This window comes from Megalobrama amblycephala, linkage group LG8 (assembly GCF_018812025.1).
Source record: "Megalobrama amblycephala isolate DHTTF-2021 linkage group LG8, ASM1881202v1, whole genome shotgun sequence".
Taxonomy (NCBI): Eukaryota; Metazoa; Chordata; class Actinopteri; order Cypriniformes; family Xenocyprididae; genus Megalobrama; species Megalobrama amblycephala.
This window is the reverse complement of record NC_063051.1, coordinates 3,451,991-3,474,465: the sequence shown is the minus strand read 5'-3', so window position 1 is coordinate 3,474,465 and position 22,475 is coordinate 3,451,991. Positions and strand designations below refer to the sequence as shown.

General features: G+C 42.8%; 1 protein-coding gene and 1 long non-coding RNA gene across 7 annotated transcripts in view; one reads left to right on the top strand and one right to left on the bottom strand.

The window, feature by feature from the left end:
* The first annotated feature begins 3,991 nt into the window (after positions 1-3,991).
* LOC125273424 lies at positions 3,992-8,907 on the top strand. 5 transcript variants are annotated; one of them, XR_007186069.1, is made up of 5 exons: positions 3,992-4,283; positions 4,377-4,685; positions 6,358-6,688; positions 6,965-7,095; positions 8,146-8,793. It is a non-coding gene; the product is annotated as an uncharacterized LOC125273424 (long non-coding RNA). The 5 variants fall into 5 exon arrangements; XR_007186065.1 differs by adding an exon at positions 8,824-8,907 and having other exon boundaries at positions 3,998-4,685; positions 8,146-8,483; XR_007186068.1 differs by having other exon boundaries at positions 4,006-4,283; positions 4,636-4,685.
* Positions 8,908-10,043: 1,136 nt separating this feature from the next.
* Positions 10,044-22,475, bottom strand: part of kdm6al (lysine (K)-specific demethylase 6A, like) — a 32,274-nt gene continuing 19,842 nt past the window's right edge. For both annotated transcript variants that reach the window (XM_048198763.1, XM_048198764.1), the window contains 12 exons: positions 20,993-21,122; positions 20,810-20,915; positions 19,656-19,861; positions 19,493-19,554; positions 19,341-19,415; positions 18,876-19,024; positions 18,668-18,782; positions 17,695-17,882; positions 17,469-17,610; positions 17,259-17,385; positions 16,998-17,168; positions 10,044-11,056 (listed from right to left, as the gene is read on the bottom strand). In XM_048198763.1, the coding sequence (XP_048054720.1) occupies positions 11,027-11,056; positions 16,998-17,168; positions 17,259-17,385; positions 17,469-17,610; positions 17,695-17,882; positions 18,668-18,782; positions 18,876-19,024; positions 19,341-19,415; positions 19,493-19,554; positions 19,656-19,861; positions 20,810-20,915; positions 20,993-21,122 (1,501 nt within the window). In that variant the 3' untranslated portion in view covers positions 10,044-11,026. The remainder of the gene's footprint in view (positions 11,057-16,997; positions 17,169-17,258; positions 17,386-17,468; positions 17,611-17,694; positions 17,883-18,667; positions 18,783-18,875; positions 19,025-19,340; positions 19,416-19,492; positions 19,555-19,655; positions 19,862-20,809; positions 20,916-20,992; positions 21,123-22,475) is intronic.

The window sequence follows — 22,475 nt, the reverse complement described above, 5'->3', positions numbered from 1 at the left end:
AGGAAGATTATTTATAAAGCAATCTTTTGTGGTAGAAGTGATGGTTCTACCATATTTGTAACCGGAAGTCGGCTTTGCAGCCTTGGATAAATGTAGTATACTCAAGACTAGATAATGATCGGAGATTTAAAAGCAGCAGCTTTACAATATAAATCATGAAAAAAATAGAAAATTTCAATTAGAATCACAGCTTCAGTTTCTACTATAAAGCGACTCTCCAGTGTGTTCATGTTTTCACTCACATCTGACCTGGACAGACTGAACAGAAGAAATACTGGAGAAGATTTACACCTCAAAGAAGGCGGAGCCTCGGCGCCACACCCACTTATTGCATCATCATCACTGACCAATGGGAGTTCAGAGGTGTTTACCAGCCGGAGCAAACTTTTCCAGAATGTTCTTTTGGCAAGCTGTTTTAAACTCCTGAAACAAACACAAAACGAACTTTGTTTTGGCCTGATTTTTTTCAAAATTAAGTCACACAAGTATATCGGGTCCTTAAGCAGTTCACATTTCATTCACTAATAAATATTCACTGCTCCAGGACGGCTGCTGCCTCCGTCAGTGGGTCCTTTTAGTGTGGTCTATTACTTATAAAGAGACACAACAGATGTATTGTGCTTTAACAAATAAACACTACCGGGAAATGAAGCACTTCAACCTGATACTCTGGAGAAAGTGAAATGCACAATGCTGCCAGAGACACCCCGATGGTCGACAGAATGGACGCCGTGGTCCCATGAAAATAAACGAATGATACATCATCGTTTTGAACTATTTTCAAGACATTAAACATCAACAAGTGGTGTTTGTGTCAGATTCATTTCATGAGAGCATACTAACATGCAAACCAAGATGCTTATGAGTGTTTTTGCACAGAAGCAGCTCTGCAATTGCGATGGCGTCTTTCTTCCCGACAGCAGCAGGGACAGTTTGCAGAGGCGTCGACTCATGACTATTCATCAGCACTCAGATCTCGCCAGAATATCCAAATGACACCACTGATATTCTCCAAACCTCTTCAACAGACTGATCTCTCCTCGCTTATGGGAGCTTTTGAGTGTGTGTGTGTGTAAAAAGAGAGTTATAGAATAAAAAGGATGGAGACACCTCCAATGGCTGTCATCCACCTCCATCAGTGCTGAAGGAAAAGAGGAGAGCGATGATGGAGGATAAAGGAGACGCTCGTGAGTCACAGAGACACAAGCAGAAGCAGCTGCTGCACCACAAGGGAAGGTCACTAAGGCTGGGAACTGAAAATGCATTTACTAACAAATGTAAGAACGTGAAAGAATCATGTCAAGGCCAGACGTCGTGGCCTCCGTTGCGATCGGCCGTCACAAACCCACGCACTCCTGCCCACCATCGCCCGTCCCCAAATGAATGGTCACAGCTTCACTGAATTGAGTAACCCTGAGGTGAAAGGCATGAGAAGAGTTAAAGTCAGCTGTGAATTTACAGCAACAGTCACAAATCCCTCCCGAGCGGTTACAGCTGAAAGGTCCTGTCAGCCTCTGATCAGTTTCATGCTGAATTTGGACCGTCACCAGATATGACATTTAGATGAAACATAACAACAGGGAATCTCTGTAAACATGTTTGTATCAGCAGAAAGCACCTCAAAGGCAACTGTACGCGTTTGTGGGGACGACAGCCTCGGCAACATGATAACGCTGCTCTGTTGCCTGGCGACAAAGAGAGGGCCGAGCCTCTCCAGACTGTCACAGTTCTGAAATTCAAACTTCACAAGCTGCTCTCCTTCTGAACTCAACAGGGCTGGTTTGTTCCACAACTGCACTTTGACATTTCTAACATTTCCGGTCATGAGACCTATAGCTTTCTTTTAGGACTAGTGATGGTGCTACAGATGTTCTGAACGCTGAAGGAAGCACATGACTTCATGACTTGAGTTCATCATCAGGGCTCATGGGACCTCGACGCGCACATTCGTCCTTCTGAGCTGCGCTTCATTTACACTACTCTGGGTTGCCATGGTTTCTGCAGTAATCTTTGAGTGAGTCCTGGAGCTTCCTGCCAATCAAGGTCACGGCGCGACAGAAGCACGAGTCCCAGCGGACGACAAACCTCCCGTTGAGCTCAGCACGCCACATCTGAGATATAATAGCAGTGGAAACGGGCTCTAAACCCTCAGAAAGGCAAGATCCACTTTCCCTGAAATGAGCAGAAAAGCAGATTCAATGCGAGGGATCTGCTCTGAACTCTGAACACTATTTCCACTGTCTCTGCATGTCAGTAGTTTGTTGGGATGAATAAAGCACGATCTCGTCGCCACCTCTCATTCTCTCGCAGCGTCGGCTTCATGCCAGCGAACGCCCACACAATCCTGTATAATTCCTCACTCAAACACACTCAAATTCACTCAAACCTACAAAGCTGCCACAGCGAGACCCCGCAAAAAACACGGTTATGCTTGAAAAATGGGGTCATTTTGAGAAACATCAAGCATTTAATTCATTAACATCAGTATAATTCAATTATTGCATTCAAATGTTCAGAGTAAACTAGCAGGTCTGCTACTAACAGACATGAAATGAACAAATAAAAGACGTCTTCCTCTTTTTCTTTTTTCCTTTCTTAATAATGTTATGTTCATTCGTAACATTGAAATAATCATGCAAAATAAGATTTATTTGCTCATATTTTTGAGGCTATCATGATTACTATAATTGGTCCAATCAGAGCGATGCTTCAGCGAATGTGTACTTTGTGTTTATTGTGTTGTTTTGCCTCTACAGCAGACTGAACCGTGAGTCAGGTTCACGTACGCCTACGCAGTCGCCCACACACACACCCACGGGCCGTATGCACACACGCACACGCGCACACACACACACACACTACACCCTTCAGCCATGTGAGAAGCCCTGCGTCCATCACAACAGCAAAAACAACCATCAAAACCTGCAGCAGAGACAGAAGCAGGAAAACGCTGCTCAGACACTCCACATTCAGAGATTCAGAGTCTCTCCACTGAGAGACACAGAGCAGGTGTACGGGAAGACGGATAGACCGATTAGGGCGACAACCCAGATCCCATCCCACTTTCTGCTCACTTTCACACTCTTAATAATGTCTGTCTTCTGAAAGCTCTGCCTGCATTGTGCGAGTTGTTCTCCTCTTATCAGGGCTGGTAATTATTTAAAAGCGACTGTAAGTTGACTAGTTCTCCTCCCCTGCAGTCTGAAGTGTGGAGCGACAACATTCATTCTTCGTCTCCCACTCAACATTTTAATGTTAACCAGCACCAGAATGCTAATGAACGCTGACGTGTCGCACTAAACGGACACCGATGATGTTTTTCGGACTAACTTCATGTTAAGAATCAAACTGGTTTCACATGTGATCTGAGCCTGTTAGGGTTCATGGCCGAAACGAGTCACGGAGAATCGTTTCCCGAGCCAAAGATCTGTGCTGGAGTTCAGCTCTAAAATCTGCAGGCTGCTTTATTTAGTCCTGCGGCGAAACATGCAGCTGCTGGCAGGTTGAAGGCGGCTCCGCTCTTCACGCTTCTCTGGTGAAACAGAAACACTTAATTTATTCTAATTTGATTTGACCTCAATGATCCTGACACTTGGTGAAGCTGCTCGCTTTGAAGAGAGAACGGACGCCAAGTCTGATATCGAAGGGCTACAGACAAAGTCAGCGATTAGACACGACCCGGTGTAACGTTCACCGAAACGCATTAAAGCCTGTGTAAGATAATGCCTCTATTAATTAATGGAGGGTGAAACATAATTAGCTGGGGCCGTCCTCCGCCGCGGCTCCATTAGACGGGCGATGTAGGAATGGAAGTGCTCTCGTGGGCGGCTGTCTGTGTAAATGTGCTGTTGTATGTGTACGTTGAGTGTGAGTGTGTGAATCAGGCTATTTGTGAGTGTGTTGGGGGCTGAGAGCCCTTGAGAGAGTGTGTAGGCAGGGGTCCACACACACACACACACACACACACACACACACACACACACACACACACACACACGGGGGTGGAGAGGTATATGGAGTTAAGCCTGTTCACTGCCTGCCGATTGATCACTTGTGTGAATAAGAGAGAGAGAGAGAGAGAGAGAGAGAGAAAACGCTTGACAGAACAAGTGATTTTATATCATGGTGAGAAATACGTCTGCATGTAGAACGCAGCTCACTACAGATCATGCCAGTAAAGGATGACAAGAGAAAAAGAAAAAATGAAAAATAGAGGGCAGTGAAAGGAAGAAGAAAAATATGGAAAGTAAATGGGATGATATGTGTTAGTGCTGATGTCTCAGGTAAGATCTTTGTTTTTGTGTGTGTGAGATGGATTCAGTCATGACACCGTGTGCATCACTCAACCTGAGACTTCATGAAGTCTGTGATTCCAGAGTCAGGAACAGAAAACGATGCAAGAGAAAGAAAAATCTGATTTCTGGGAAGTGCAGCAGGTGATGTGATTCTGTAACTTCACAATCAGAAACACTGTCTTACAGCTGAAGACCCAAACTCTGATGATCCGAGAGCTCCAGAAATCACTCCAGATGACATACAGAATATATATATGTATATAAGAAACATGAATATGTAATGAGACTGTGCGCGCGCGCTGCTGCAGGACTTTAAACTCGTGTTTTTCTCTCTCTCTAGTTTCAGCAGCAGAAGTTCGAGGGGAAACAGTCGCGTTCACGTCAATGAAGGTAAAGCAGCAGAGGTGAATGTTCATTTCATTCCGTTTGTCGTTCAGATCTTCCGTAGGCTAACGTTACATCATTACTGTTGATGATCAAAACCGTCGATGGACTCGACATGCACACACGGGCTCATGGCTGATAAAGCAGAGATTTAGAGGTTGTGTTGAACTCGCCGTTGCTGGAAAGTCGCGATGGAGGCGCGCCGCGAGAACACGGTCGCGCGCTGTATTTTGTCGGGTTCGATTGTGTCGCGAGCGTGGACGCGCATATGTCGCCTAAAATATTCTAGCTAATGTCCAGCGCAACTTACAACCTACTAATGAGAACTAGAGACTTTCTGTCAGAAAGAAACGGTTCGCTGTAAAAATATGGTTTTACAGACGCTTCCCTACTTATCCTCGCAGTTAGGTATGTATGAAAACATTTATTAAATCAGCCACAATTACAGCCTGTCCTCGTCCTGAAGGTCTTTCATTTGGTGTGTTATATATTTTTATATGATTTTAAGTAATTGCGTTTATATTTCCTGTATCAAAAGGAGTCAACTCCATCATTACAGTTTAATCAGGTCCTAGAAACACCTGATCAAAATGATTGCTGCATTTTTACCGCTGTGACATTTGCTTATTGTTAGACTACAATAACTGTAAATCAGCTTAAAACATTCTATGGCCTCAATGCATTAATAGAAGTTAATGCTAGATATGGCAACACTCATGATGAATGTTTGACTCTTTTGATTGACTGAACATGTTTGAACAGATTCATCCAGTAGAAATCAAGCTCTAGTGAGCTGAAGAACCCATCAGTGTGAAAAACACCAGACAAGTGTTTAGATATCTACTTACACTAGCTGAAGAATCATAGGACACATGCTTAGTGAAAAAACTGCTGCACTTTTGATAGACTGACCCAAATGAAGCAAACATCATCATTCAGATACAAGCAATTCAAATTATTATATTTACCACTAACCAATAATAAAAGCTTTTGGTCATACTAGACGTTCATTAGCCCATACTATGCATTTGAGTGCATCTTCATAAATATATTTTGCAAAAACATACACAGACGCTGTCGCCCACACAGAGAATCATGGATTTACAGGAGCAGTCGAAGAAAATCATTTAGAGACTCTGTAATGAAGCATCCATTAGTATGAAATCATAGGAGACACTTTGTAGGCGCTACGCCAGAATCATTCAGGAAAACCATCATGAACTAGTTTAACTAGAACTGCAGTCTACAGCAGCGCTTATCCTGACCTTAAACACATGTGAGGCGGATCTGAAATGTATAAACTGTAGATGTTTAAGCATTAAATTGTGAGTGACTGTAGCTGAAGGCTGTCAGAATATATTACACCACCTCAAGCGTCCTGTTGCTGTTATAACACAGTTTCTACATAATACAAAAATGTTGCTGAAAACCTGATTTAGTGGATCAGATTGACAGACAGGCCTCTGTGTGTGTGTGTGTGTGTGTGTGTGTGTGTGTGTGTGTGTGTGTGTGTGTGTGTGTGTGTGTGTGTTATTGAGTGGGATTGCATTGGAAAGACTGGATGTTCTAGAACTCAATGTCTCATTCTAATGAATTGGCATGTTTTGTACTGCAATTATTACTAATCTGCCTAATTTATTTGAATACTATTATAATTCTCATCTCATTTATATACCAGTGGTTTCTCCAGCACAGCTACAGCAAATGACATTCCTTTGTGTCTCAATGAATGGCATCTCTGACCTTCCCATTGAGAAAAATGCCACAGTAAGCCCCGCCCCGCTGACACGATAGGTCAGAATCGAGCGGTGCCGCCCACCCGAGCTCCCGCCTCTCTTTAAAGGGGCCAGACCGGCAACATGTGACTCGATTACAGCGTGGGAGTAAAAAGGGGAGAGAAGAACGGATCAGGACAGGAATAAGGGGAAGCTGGAGGACAGGAATGAAGGAAAAGAAGAAAAAGTTGGAGATATAAAGGGGCAGGCGAGAGGTTTCCGCTGGACTGGAATGTAAGTACTACATTTTGCAATGTCATCATGGTTTTATTGTGCCAGGCAAGTACAATGTGACTTGTGGCACATTTTTGTGATGGAAAAATGGAGGAATGTGATAAAGTAGGTAATGTGAAGCAAACAAAACGAAAACAGGAGTGTGCTTGTGGACTGATAGCGGTCGGGTCTGACGGCACCTGCCTCACCGGCAGCCCTTTGAAGCAGATTACTCATTAAACTCAAGATGGATGCCGACAAAGACTAACCTTAACCTGCTTCTTCATGCTTTCACAGGGTGAGAGGGTGAAATTCCAGCACTGCTTCCCTGAAAGACACCAACACTTCACACCGGACTCGCTGGGAAGGAGGAGAAAAAACACTTGAGGAGCAACTGAGTGAGTGGAAAACAGGAGGTTTTCAAACAGGTATCTCGTGTCACGTTACGATTGTGCAATTGTTTGCGGACTCAAGATAGCCAGCGAGGAACAGGTTTAGGGTCAGACGAGAGAGAGAGAGAGAGAGAGAGATGGGTAGAAGAGAAAGGAGAGAAAAGCGAGGAACAGAAAAAGGACAGAAAGGGAAGAGGCCGTCCTCACGGATGAGAAAAAGCATCCGACACCCTCCGAAACACACGTGCCGCTGCGTTTGTGAAATATCAGCTTCCACCTGATGGATGGAAGCATCTCGCCTCGTCCGCTGCTGGACGTGATCGTGCGTTCGCCATCGCACCGGAAAGATCAAGGCGAACTCGTTTAGCAATCTCATGAAGCTCAAGGAACATGAACTGGACATGCTAAACTCAAAATCTGGTGTAATAATCTTTCATGCAGTTTAAGGTACATATAAAATGTGGGCTCTTTTCAGGCAAACTATGTGAAAACTTCAAAGGAATGGCAACCAGTAACAGCAGCTTCCTCATATGTTCATGCACACGTTCATCATCGGCTTCTTCAGTTTTCAGCCGGCATCTGCCAGCAGTGACACCGGCTGCAGCGTCGCCATTGTGTTTTGTCCTTGTTCTCTGTGTAATGGCGGGTGACGGCCGAAGCACGCCAGCAGCGGCAGTGAAGGAAAGTGAGAGAGAGGCAGCATGTAGGTGAAGGGTGACGCATGCTTTTATGAATGGGCTGCAGGGACGAGCGCTCTGATTGGTCAGTTCCGCTCCTCTCTGTCTATAGTGAAATATGACACCACGGCTCAACATGCCATCTTAAAATGTGACACACACCATTACCACTGCAGCCCTTATAGGCAGTTTGTGAAGATCTGTCAGAGTAAAACAGAGTTGTAAGATAAGAAATGTGCACAACTACTGAGCTGAAACTCAATCCCTGAACGTCAATCAAGGAAACTCGCACGGCAACGTCGGCACTCCAGTTAGCCAACAAGAGCAGCTGTCACACACTGACAGAGACACACGAAAGGACCTCAAACCCTCTTTACATTAAACTGAAACGCTTCCTGTCTGTCCTCAGGTCACATGCAGGTCATTAGGGAGGAGGAGACGAGAGAGGGACAGCGAGGGACGTCCTCCACCATCTAACCTCACAGGAGCGTGCGATTGTGTGACGAAGCATTTGCTGACGGACGGCACTGATGACAGAAGCGTCACGCTCACTGACGTCCAGCCCTCGTCCTGCCAAATCATGGAAACTTGGTGTGTCATGTGACATCATGGAAACAGGAGATGCTGCGAGTGGAAATAGAGCCGTCACACGTCAGTCATGTGACCAAACGAGAAGGGCGGCATGACGAGGTCAAGATGACAAGCTTCCGTCATCACTGATAATTCAACATTTAGGAAATAATCAAGGTCAGTTGTTTATAGGTGTACGTCAGGGTTCCAGAGCCGCGTGCGCCGTACTCCACGCTGAGTCAGCGCTCCTAATCGGGAACGCTCCCGTCCTGTTTAACTTTCCACGGTCAGTCCCTGAGGCCGCGGCGTCTGTTTGAACTCATTTTCCAGGCCACATCTCACTTCCAGGCTATTATACAATCAGTTGAGATTAATGCACCTGTTTTGGTTGCATTCTCTGCACAGGCAGATCTCATGAACTCCACTCGTCTCCTTTCATTGACAGATGACATTTGCATCAGTGTTGTCCATTCAATCACATCAATCTCGTTAACCAAGTTATCTACCTTCCGTCTAGGCTGCGGGACCGAAGCGAGGCAGCAGAGGCGACAACATCGAGGCGTCCATCCTTTGCTCAGTAGTCAGTGTAGGTCCTGTCGGCCCGTCAGCAGCTACATCTGGCTACTGGGTCTCGGACGGCCGTCTGTCTGTCTGTCTGATGTGATCGAGCGGCACGTTACAACATTACAACTAAATCCAGATGGTGGAGGAAAACAAACAGGAGCATGGGACAGGACTGATGCGACTCTGAACCTGGCATACAGTGTAGAGATCTGTGTTTGTCAAATTACAGCTACATTGTCTGCTGGGTTTCAGAGTCACTTCACACCGACGGAGGCGTTTGGTCATGAAGAACGTTTAGAGATGTTTAACGGTGTCAGTCTGTAAATGATTCAATAAAGTTTGGACATGGTCAGTCTGTCTGAGGAGATATTTGTCAATGTGAAACGAGAATATCTGACATCATCATTCAGTGTCCATCAGCAATGTGTCATTTGAGAGCCAAACAGAAGAAACTCTTTCAACTCACGTGCTCTGCTGTGATACGTGTCAAACACACACACACACACACACACACACACACACACACACACACGAGCGTCAGGCCTCCAGCGGAGCAGATGCATGCGGGACGATGACGCTCTCCGGCTGCTGACTGCAGTTCATTTAACGGAAAGCTGAAACTCATGAGTTTCTTCTGAACAGCAGATTGTGAAAACTACAAACAAGGGGGAAACGAAGGGATTCTTACGCAATAGAGGCCATTACTGACGCAGTGAAAGCTTCACGCACGAGATGCGCTCATGAACACACGTCAGAGACGAAACCGCCTTCGAGTGGCTCCTGAAGCGACTTCTCAGCCGACGAGGAGCAATGCATTAAGAGCGTCATTTAACAAGCAGACAAGCCGGACGTCAGCGGTTTGACGTAAACATCGAGCACATATGTAAATATTTGTCAGTGGAAGACATGACACGAGAGGCTGATGAACTTTAACCTTTCTGGAGGTTTCAAAGCCCGTTCAATAGTAACCGACCTCATGAGTGTAAACAAACGTTACTCAAGTTTGGCGAACACGTCACTGCTAACCCTTCGGCAGGTCTGCCCCCCCCCCCAAAAAAACAAAAAATAATGGCTATGGGGGAATGTACGTTTTACGAGTCGTCGTGTTGCGATGCTTTCATAAACACAAGGACTTTCACGTATCTTCACATACTCAACACAAGTGCATGAAAATGTTGACAACTTGTTTAATAACTCATAAAACATTCTTCAAACAATAAAACAATTTTATAGTTTCTGTACAATGCTTACTAAGCAGTTTAATTCTATATAGAAAATGCAGGAGTAGTTTAAATGACCAAACTCCTTCAAATTTAATGGCAGGTACTCTGGGAAAAATAACAGCATTCCATCCACAAATATCTTCAAGCAATAAATATGTATTTATAAATAGTGTAAATGTACATCAGGATTAGAAACAAACGAGGAAGGAAAAAACACAGACAATTTAAACTTTATTCCTTACTCTATGTGCAACCCATTTTTCTTTGTGACTTGGCTGTTATGTTTTTTCCACAATTTTTTCCTTTTTCTTACCTAAGAAACAAAATATCGAACATGGTGTCAAAATAACAAGACAGGTAAAACATAAAAGCAGTAAAAAATTATATATATCACCTAATTCTTCACATTACAAATATTTTTTTGTAGATTTTGCCATCCAAAGTCGTCGTAAAATCGCTATCTACCATACAAAAAGCTAGGCTAGCGCTCCTTCGTGAAGGCGAACCCTTGAGACACAAGGAAAAGATTTCAGGTTTCAGCATGTTAACAAAATACAAAAAGAACGTCTCGAGTCAGTAGTCTGTAAGTGACGATGCCAGTTGTGATAGACACTATGTACAAAACGAGTTTCCCATAATTCCTCCCCAGTTTTCGTGATTAATTTCTCACGTGAAGCAGAGGCGAGCCGCCCGTTCAGGAAGAGGTGTAGAGAGGAAGTTCGCTCACTACCGCTCCCCGCAGGCCATAACCACACGCTGCAGTTATAAACCGGTTGCATAGACACACACACAGCCGCTTGAGTCGACGGTCCCGTGTGCTCGCGACGGACTCCAGCCACGCGAGAGACGACCACGACTGTCCTGAATATCAGAAATGGACCGTTTGTAGAGTTCCTGTAATGCGACATTATCCACATGTAGAGCAACTTAATGTCAAGATGAAGATGAATGCAGAGCAGGAGCCTGAAAAACACAAGGTGAGCAAAGAGCGTTATTCCAGATGCTGAAGTTATCTCTCTCTCACACACACACACACACATGTTGTGTTTCTGTGAATTGTGGGGTCATTCCATAGGCGTAATGCATTTTATACTGTACAAACTGTATTTTCTCTCCCCCTACACTAACCCTAACCCTAACCCATCACAGGAAACTGTGCACACTTTTACTTTCTCACAAAAACTTTATGATTTATAAGCCTTTTGAAAAGTGGGGACATGGAGTAATGTCCTCATAAGTCACCTCTCCTTGTAATACATATGTCATTATACACATTTGTGTCCTGATATGTAACAAACACACACACACACACACACACACACACACACACACACTCACTCACTAGACTTGTGCCGATATTCGGTAATGCGATAAATCGCGATAATTAACATGCACAATATTGTAATCATGGGCACTTCAGAATACCGTAAATAATAATTTATTACCAATTATTAATTTTTTATAAGGCAATTAAGAATTCTTTACCCATCAATCGTATACAATGCACAACACCGCTGTATTCTGCGTCAAAAGGACACGCGCTCAGATGTAAACAATCCCAACGTGCATGTGGCACAGGGCGGAACGAGTGAAGGAGACGAGCTGAATGAAAGTGCGCGTTCACTCTCTGACAGCAGAGGGCGCTGATGGAACAGCAGAAATGCAGCGGTTACCACGGAAACCCCGGAAACAAAGTAACTGCGCTAGTGAAGTTTTTAAAATGCTTCAAACAGCCATTCATTTTTTTGTAATCTCAGTGTTGTTCATCACAGCACCAAATACTGAATACCTAAAAAAGACTTAAAAGGATATTTATTTTTAAACCTAAACATTTTTATATTTTAATCTGGACTAATGATTAGAAATGTTCTGATTATTTGTTATTGTTCAGTAAAACTTTGAAAACATACAGCTTCATTAGTTAACATGTTAATTCATTATCACTAAACTGACAATAAAAATACTTATAAAGTATTAATTATTATTAATTAATGTTAATTTCTTAGTTACTGTTTAATAACATTACTAAAATCAAAATAACTTATTTAATGGACCTGAGATAAGACTATAAATGATCAGTTGTGTTTCTAACATTAACAAAAAAATAATACTTTCCGTAACAAATGTAGCTGTTGCTCAATCTGAGTTAATGCATTAAATAAAGTGTTATCTGTTGTTCTTTATAGCCTAATTCTTTGAAATTTTCAAACAGATTAAAATTATTTTGCAATTTATTTTAATATCGTGATAATACCGGTATACCGTGATAAAAGCTTCATCAATTAATCGCAACATGAAAATTTGATACCGTCACATGCCTAACACACACACACACACACACACACACACACACACACACACACACACACTAGGCCTGTCACGATAACTACTTTTTGTTGTGCGATATATTGTCTCAGAAATAATTGCGATAAACAATATTATTGTCATTTTAAGACCATTTTATGCCACAGAATATATAATCATAATATAACAGCATAAAGCAAGTAGGCCTATATACTGTCAAATGACAACCTTTTAATTCTTTAGACCATGGAAATTAAATATCCTAAATATAAAATAAAAAACTTGAATAAATAGTAAATAAACATTTTTTTTTTAAATTGCAAGGTAACAAGTAAAAAAAAAAAAAAAAAAAAAAAAAACACTTGCAAATGAACAAAAGGCACTTATGGAGATTTTCCATTTACAGATTTTCCCGTCCTTCTTTTCTCTGTAAAGTTAGGGTGCACAGCATTGCTGAAAAACAAACCTTACTTAGCAGTCAGATGTCCATATGAAGAAAGGCACAGATGCCTCATCAGGCCATATCTGCGACTAAAACTATTTTACTGGCACCATTTTGTGCTGTGATGTTTATATTTGAATCGGAACAGTGGATTGCGGCTTTGACATAATGGGAGATGCATTGCGTCACCAAAATTCTAGAGGTTATGTACATTTATTGTGCGATAAGTCGATATATTGATTATTGCGACAGGCCTCACAGACTCACACACACACACACACAGACACACACACACACACACACACACACACACACACACACAGACACACACAGACACACAGACACACACACACAGACACACACACAGACACACACAGACACACACACACACACACACACACAGACACACACACACACACAGACACACACAGACACACACACACACACACACACACAGACACACACACACAGACACACACAGACACACACACACACACACACACACACACAGACACACACACACAGACACACACAGACACACACACACACACACACACACACACAGACACACACACAGACACACACAGACACACACACACACACACAGACACACACAGACACACACACACACACACACACACACACAGACACACACAGACACACACAGACACACACAGACACACACAGACACACACAGACACACACAGACACACACAGACACAGACAGACACACACACACACACACAGACACACACACACACACACACACAGACACACACACACACACAGACACACACACAGACACACACACACACAGACACACACACACACAGACACACACACACACAGACACACACACACACAGACACACACACACAGACACACACACAGACACACACACACACACACACAGACACACACACACAGACACACACACACACACACACACACACACAGACTGTTCCTCCGTGTCGTTATCATTATTAGTTGTGTTTTGAACTCTGTCTACGTTCAGACTGTCAGTTTTTGGGATTGACAACCTCATTTACTTACAGGTGAGGGTTAATGTCCCGTTCACACTAGAGATGGGAATCGTAGGGTGCCTCCCGATATGACACATGCTCACGATAACAATAATATCACAATACAGTAATTCTGCAATAATCAATAAATATTGGTAGACAGAGCTGGGTAGATTACTTGTAACTAATTGTAATTATGTACCGATTACAAATTACATTACAAAATTTGTAATCAGTAATATAATCTCTTAGATTACACATTTTTGGTAACGTAATCTGACTACTTTTGGATTACATTTAGATTACTTTTGTGCCAACCTGTATCTGATGTCACATGCAGGATAATCTTGTACTATTTTGACAGATACAAAGAAAAAATATAAAATATATTCCAAAAAATAGAGCCTCAAAAGCCTCAGATTGTTTTTAAAGTGCAATGTATGGACAGTTAATACTTCAATACTAACACTAATGTACCCGTCAGTGTTTGCTAACCCTAACACTGAATAATACAATCACATCTTATGATTTTAAAACATATTTACTTAAGTAAATTTAGAAAACCGCAACATTACAAAAACAAATATTGAAGAACATGAAATTCACAGCAGTGTCACTGCTACATCAAATATTTCATCTATATTTCATATATATTATTATTTATTATTATTATTATTATTATTATTATAATAATAATAATAATAATAATAATAACATCATCATCACATATTTCATGTATATTCATATTTAATCTATATTTCCCCTCACCGCTGTAAAAACTTGTAGAATCACAAACATATATAAGCAGCAGGTTTATTATGAAAAAATATAAACCTAAAAAAAAGAAAAATAAAAAAAAATATAAAAAAAAGAAAAGAAAAATTAGGAGAATCAATGAATTGTGAACAACTAACTGCCATTGAGTAAATAATATGTAATCATGTAATCCATAAAAAAGTAACTGTAGACTGATGATGAGTATTTTAAAAAGTAGTTTACTCTAATTACAAGTGCTTGATTTTTGGAACCTGATTATGTAATCCAGATTACGTGTAATCCGTTACTACCCAGCTCTGGTAGACAATCCCATAATGATACATCACGATATCTAACTATGATAATAAAATGGCAGTGTAAAGGTTAAGTGCAGGTTCTCTCTCTGTATTAAAATCCAAACTGTTAGAAAACAGCACAAAAGTTTTCAGTCTGTAAATTAAATTTAACATTTAAAGTAAATTAAACATTTTATACTTCTACTTTTTGCATGTAAACTGACACATTTAGCCTCAGTTAACTGCTTATCGGCTTGTTATATAAAACCTGTCACATTTAAAAAAAAAATAAAAAAAATAAAAAAAAATCACCAACCTCTTATTTAACCCTGGGAACACCTCAGCGTTTACCAGCTTCCTTAAAATAACCCTGGGATTAGTGTTGTCAAAGGTACCGATTTGGGTATTTTAAAATGTTAAAAATGTGACGATACCAGTATAACCTAGCATTTTGAGTGCTGTTGAGTGGATTTTTAAACACCTCTGATTGGCCACTGTGTTCATGTGCTCAACATAGATGCCTGTGATTGGCTACAATGATCAACGCTTCTAAAACATTGTAAATGGACATCTTTGACGCTCTTCACCGAGCGCTTACAGATTCACACAGGAGCGTTTGAAAGCAGTCATCTATCAGTGGATATATTAGGGATCCGCTGAGACGTCTGCTTTCAAACGCTCCCATCTGTATCTGTGCAAGCGCTCGGTGAAGAACGTCAAAGATGTCTACGTTAGTCACATCAATGGAATAAAAGCCTATAGCGCGTCCAGACTTTGAGCTCAAGCGTGGCTGGGGCATCTATTATTTTACTCACACTGCTGTCCGCCATCCCGTTAAAAACCTCTTTTCCTTGGCTAGTTAACTTGTGTTCACGTTTCCCTCATTCATGTGTTGAGCACCGCCTTGAGAAGAGAAATCCATTTAGAGAGACTTATTTTATCGATATCTGGCGCCAGCATATCGATTCTCGTATCGCACAGAGAAGGATGACAATATACCGATAGTGTGTCCCACGCTAGTTCACACGGCAGCTTACAGTAGCGTCTGTGTGAACGCGCAACGGGAGTCAAGCTGCATTCTCTTACCAGTAACCATAGCAACAGTGAACAAACTAATAAACTGAACAGTCTAATCACTTTTGAGTCCAGTCAAGCTGCGAGTTCATCCGTCAAATCTTCATTTATATCGGTGTGGAGAGCGGAGCGTCTGAGAACACAAAACTGACGGGAGACTCTCCCGAACAGTGACCGGATCTAAAGCGTTCAGACGACACTCTCTCCGGTCTCTACCAACACACGGCAGACGCGTTTGTGCAGAGCAGCTCTCTCGCACTGTGTGGCGCGGTCCAGTCCGGTTCCGTCCACAGCGGCAGGTTTTCAGAGAATGCTGAGTCCTGAAAATTTACGGGTTTGGTTATAGAATGTGATCGTCACTCCATAAATAAACTGTGTGTGAATGTGAATGTATTAAGGACTCAAATACAGGACTGACAACCGTATTCTGCTGCTGTGTGAACGTGGCCTTAAAAAAAAAAAAAAAAAAAAAAAAAGAAAAAAAAAAGCTTTATCGTTATCCCGCTTGTTAGTCATGACGTAAGGAACGCCGTTTCCGGGTCCAAGCCTCGACTCGTTTCACTTGAGAATGCCATCGACGGCCGTTTATGAGCGTTATTCATTTATAATAAACATCAAACATTTTAAAAAGTTAAACATTTTAAATACTTACAGTCTACACAACAGTCTCCGTGCTCACAGCGTCACAGACATTAATATTTTAACGATTTATAAAAGATGAATCATTGTCTGGCCATCTGGGATTTTGGTATGGAGATAAAGGTTATAATTATATATTTTTTGTAGTATTACACCACATCGTGTGTATATTCGCACCATTTGTTGTTTTCTTGTGGTATGAGATAGAGCGTTTGGATCCGGAAGCGCTGCCGCGTGACGTCAGACTTAACAACCGAAGAGTTATCGTATTTAGTGTGACGAGGCCTTTAATCTGCTGTTCATCCGTTTCGGCTGTACGAGCAAACGGACACACCCTGGCACAAGAATGGCATAAAAACAAAATGACTTACTAATGAGAACTGGTCGTAAACCTGCGTGAGATCGTCCATCCGGTACTGCTCCAGCACCACAAAACCCTCCAGCTCGCTGCTGCCCTTCCGAGCGCAATCCTGACAGTGAACCACGTAGGACTTCCGGGAGTAACTGTCGCTCGTCACGAAGAGAAGGTTAAAGACCTCCACCTGGAACAATTCAGCACAAGAGCCAAGGTGATTTCAGCACATCGTCCGACGAGAACGGCGAGTTATTCTGCCGTCAAATCTAGGACTCACCTCACAGATGGTGCAGTAATGGGCCGGTTCATCTCGGCTTCTTCTGTGCCAAATCGTCTCCTTCCCAGCAGCCACCAGCGCCTCTTTTATCGCCTGACACTGTTTGAGCGTCCGCAGCAAACAGAACCTGTTAACGTAGAGATTAATTACCGCTCAAAGCCAGTCATTACCGACCAGATCGGATGCAGTTCGACAGGAAACTTCACTCACTTGATCATCTCAAACAGCTTGAGGTCGGACACTTTAATGTTCCTCGCCATGTTCCAGGACAGATGCACCATGGGAACCATAGATTTGACGCTCTGGAGTTTGTTCCACTCATAACGTTCGACGGCCAGCTTGTACTGATACGCTGCAGGAAGCAGACAAACGCAACAGTCACATGACAGCGGACCACAGCAAACACAACACATGTATGTTCATGTAGGATACGCACCAGTAAGAGGGCCCACGTTCCAAGAAATGTTATTGCACCAGCCGATGGCCTGGACCCAGTGGACCGTTCCTGTGTTCAACCAAACCAGATCTCCAGGCCGCTGGATGAACCGGTACACCGGCACGTTAGCCTCGTACAAATCCTCTAGATTCGGCCACCACGAACCCTTCAGGAAGTTGATGTTGTTCCTGCAAAAGGTCATCAGAAGAGACACTTGCACATCAATCCAAGGACTGACAACAGAAGCGACTGAAGATCCGCTACATGAATGAAGTGTCCAACCAACAATGAAAACGGTCATCATTTACTCTCCCTCACGTCATTTCTTATTTCACCCGTAAGACTCTTCATTCATCTCAGAAACACAAATGAAGATATTTTCATGAAATCAGAAGAGATTTCTGTTCCTCCAGTGAAAGTTTGTTCAAAAAACTGTGATGCTTAAACGTGCGGTTTAATCCAAGTCTCCTGAAGAGACACGACCGCTTTATATAATCAGACTTAATTTAGGCTTTTATTCACATATAAACATGAATCATCGAACGAACGCAGATGAAGTTCATTCTCGTGTGTTTCGCGGCACATTTGAGCTTCTGCAAGAACCGATGAGGTTTGTTCTTGCAAGTACATTTGAGCTTTCTTTTACTGATGATCAACGCTAAAATTAAATCTGGTCATATAAAGCGATCGTGTCTCTTCAGAGGATTAATGCACTCCATTCATATGGATTTTCTCTTTACGAACATTTTGAAGCATCAGAGTTTTGGGTGAACAGACCGTCACTGGAGGGACAGAAATCTCTCCGATTTCATTAAATATATCTTAATTTACTCACTGACATGTCATGCCAAACAAGACTGACATTTGTCTTCGAAACACAAATGATGACAATTTTCATTTTTGGGTGAAGCATCACTTTGAACTTTGACTACAGTCGTCCTCGAGGGCTGTGCGGGTCAGAAACATCACATACTTCTCACAGAATTCACTCATCACTCCCCAGTACGGCTCCGGCACGGCAAACCACTCGCAGTCACCCGGGCCGATGTTGATGTTGACGGCGCAGAAGTTATTGTGCTCCTGATGCCCTAAACACAAGCGGAGAGATCATGTGTCCTACTGTGACGGATTCATTTGACTGGACTTCTGAAGCTCGAATGTCTAACAACAGCGGCTCTCACCTGGAGTTCTGCTGCCCGGGACTTTCATGAAGAGCTGGACAGTGTTCATACCCAGAATGCTGTGGCCCACGTGACTCAGCAGGTTACCTGCAGACACCACGCGAGCAAACGCAGGCAGCTTACTCAGTTCCTGCAGCTGCAGCTTCCACCTGCAGGGGGAGCAGCACAGTCAACAGCCGGCCTCACGCTTAACTACAGACTCATTCAACTGAGGTGTTTGCACTAGTGAAACAGGACTGGACGATGGACTCTTCCCTCACAAATACAAAGTTCAGACAGGTTGTGTCATTCTCATATCTGCGTTCAGTGCTCAGAATCTGGCCTTGTCATTTGTTCTCAGTTTGAAATCACTGCTGGCACAAACAAACACTCGGCTTTTGACAATAAATGAGACACTACGATGCTTGTTAAATCACTTACAATATACAAAAAACAAAGGGGAGACAACATGCGCCCGAGACTCACTTCTTTTCATCAGAGACGTCGATGTTGGTCCCAAACTTGACTTGTTTGAAAGGAGCTTTCCGCCTCCTGGAAACACTGAGCAGAATGAACCGAGTAAGCGCAGGTTTGCATCAGCGCAGCTAAAGGACAGTTATTAGACGCGCCAAACTCACGTTTCCGATGACGTCATTTCACAGTCCGACAGCTCCTTCTGCCCCTTCTTCTCATTCTCTTCCTGAAAGCACACAAACACAGTCGCTTACTATGCAAAATGCCACACGCAAACGATCGTTACGTTAGTGCTAATTTACTGTAGTCTGTTTGCGAGCGTCTTACCCGCAGCGACTCCTGGAAGGACGCGGCCTGGTACTGCGCGTATTTGGCGATAGTGGTGTAAGAACGGCTGCTCTCGCAGCGCCACTGCTTCCTCAGGCCGCTGGCGTCCCAGTTCTCATCGGCCGGCTGACACAGCTGCGTCCGCACCTCCACCAGGTGCTCTGGGTTCGCCTCTACAAGTGTCTTCGTGGAGAACAAGCCCAAATCTACAGAGACAGAGAACACAGCTTCACCTTACAGCCCTACAGATGAGGACCACAAACATGAGCTCGCCCAGTACGTGCCTATAAACACGTCTTCTGTAAACGAACAGTGTCCGTGTCAAGTCACCTTTATTTATATAGCGCTTTTTACAAGTCAGATTGTGTCAAAGCAGCTTTACAGTGAGAGAGAGAACGTAATTGTTCTGTGTGAATGACTATTACAGTCAGAAACATCATCTTTGCAGGTGCACAAATGTCCAGCTGTATGTAACCGTATGTACTGAGGCTGCAACAAAACTCAAGCAGCCAATACCGTTTCAAGAACCCCCATTATCCACAACAATATATGAAGGCCCTTCACTCACAATTTCTACCTGATGAAATATTTTAGAGCTTGGCATAACTAGAAAATATTTATTTGTAACAAAAAAATAACCAAATACTAAGAAATATCTTGATTTTTAATTGTTTTAATGCATCAAGTCATCTTGGGGCCCCCTTCTGAGAACCACTGCTTTAAATGCTTTAAATGCTTTAAACTGCAAGATCCACTTCCAAATACGCTCTGCTATGACAGTAAAAAAAAGGTCGAAATATGATAATATAGCACCTAAAATCTGATTTGATAATGTGGCAGACCAAGTACAACAGAGAAAAGCTTCACAAGTGTGAAAAGCCTCACTAGCACGGCTTAACAATACTAGTGCGAGCTGTAAATCAGTCAGAATTTTGCGTTTCATCCAGGAAACGTCCTTGAATTCTTTTCAACAATGGACGGCAAAGCAAGTTTCAATCTGTTTTCTAGTTGCCATGGAAACTGCAGAGCAGTGCGTCGCTCCCACCAAGAATCCACACTTGGCCTTTCAGGTGATCACGTGTGTGTGTGTGTGTGTGTGTGTGTGTGTGTGTGTGTGTGAGAGAGAGAGAGAGGCTAAAGGGTCGAGCTCTGACCTAGTTTGAGGGCTCCGGCCAGGCCGCGTATGACGGTGACTGGGTTGGACGGGTTGGTGCAGAACTGGTGCAACGGAGGGAAGAAGGCGTCTCTTTTATTTTCCAACTGAAACATGAACAAACATTTATAAACACATGCATCAATCACATGCAGCGTTAAATGTTTCCGTGCGTGCGACTCACGTAGATGCTGGGAGTCGGTGGGTTGAGTTTGTCTTTAGCCAGAGGCGGCGCAGGCGGAGGAGGGAGTCGCGGTGGCGGACATTTGTTCAGCAGGAAACTGCTGCTCGACAGACCGTTCTTCCCTAGATTCCTGTAAATGAACATGGTATTATGGTATTTCTGCAGAATACAACAAATCAAAATTAATTGTAACTGAAAATTTGATCAAATTCTCAACAATCGCGGCAGCTCACTGAGGTCAGAATTAAAATGTGATTGCAAATTTCGTCTGCATTTGTTTGTCTGTGCAAGCACACTGTGTGACATCATTCAAAATATAGCACACGTTTCTGTTTGCGCATACAACATTCTCAAAGGAAGTCTTCTCCGCTTTCCCATGCATGCGTGTGTATTGCAGATGTGCTTGTTTCAGATCACTGTCAGTGCCCTATCCTATTCCCTCACGGCATCAGAAAGCATGTCAAAAGCTGAAACAACTTCAAGTCTAAACCGATCAATGCTGAGTTACGGCACATGTAGCTCTCTGAGTTTGTCATTTATTCCAACAATATTTTAAAACCTGTTAGAGCTGAAAGAGGAACATGCTGTGTAGTTCACTGTAAGTGAAAGTGAAATATGGTATACTCTAGGGCTGTCAAAATGGCTGAAAAGCTAAATTCGAAATTCTTTCTGAAATATTTGCAAAATTAGAATTATATTCGAATTCTAAAGGCAACACTTAATGTTAGAGGAAAAAGTTGCTTTATTGTCTGCTATGCCCACAAGAGAGCGCAAGCGAGCGCAATAAGCAAAATACACCAAATGAAGCATCGCATCTTTTATTGAAATGAAATGACATTCACTTTTTTTTTTTTTTTTTTTCCTCAAACAACTGTTTAAATAAAAGATGTCATTAATGTGCACGCAAGGTAACAAAAAGTGCATAAACTGTAAGTACATCACGACACTAACCTGAGAAAACACGCTTCAACAGACAGCGTAATGTTTGTACTACATGAAAACAATACCCACATCATACTACCCACACTCTGGGGGTGTGTTTCCCGAAAGCATCGTTAGTCAACTATGGTCGTAAGTCCCACTGAACTAACATAAACAAGCCGCGTCAGTTACGTCATCATGGCTTGCGCTCCTCTTGACACTGCAAAAATTCAAATGCACGGGTTTTACATTCGAATGTGCCTTTTTTTTTTTTTTTTTTAATTCGACGAATATTCCAAATTCGAATTTTTTTTTTGACAGCCCTAGTATACTCAGAAATGTCCACTGCATTTAACCCATCCAGGTAGTGCACACACATGAGGAGCAGTGAAAACACAACACACTGCAAACAGTGGACACGCAACCAGAGCAGCAGGCAGCCATTTTTGCTCTGGCACCAGGAGAACGATTGGAGGCTCAAAGTCTTGCTCAAGGGCACCTCAGTCATTTCCTTCTGGTATTGAGAATCAAACCCCCAACCTTTGGGTTACCAGTCCGACTC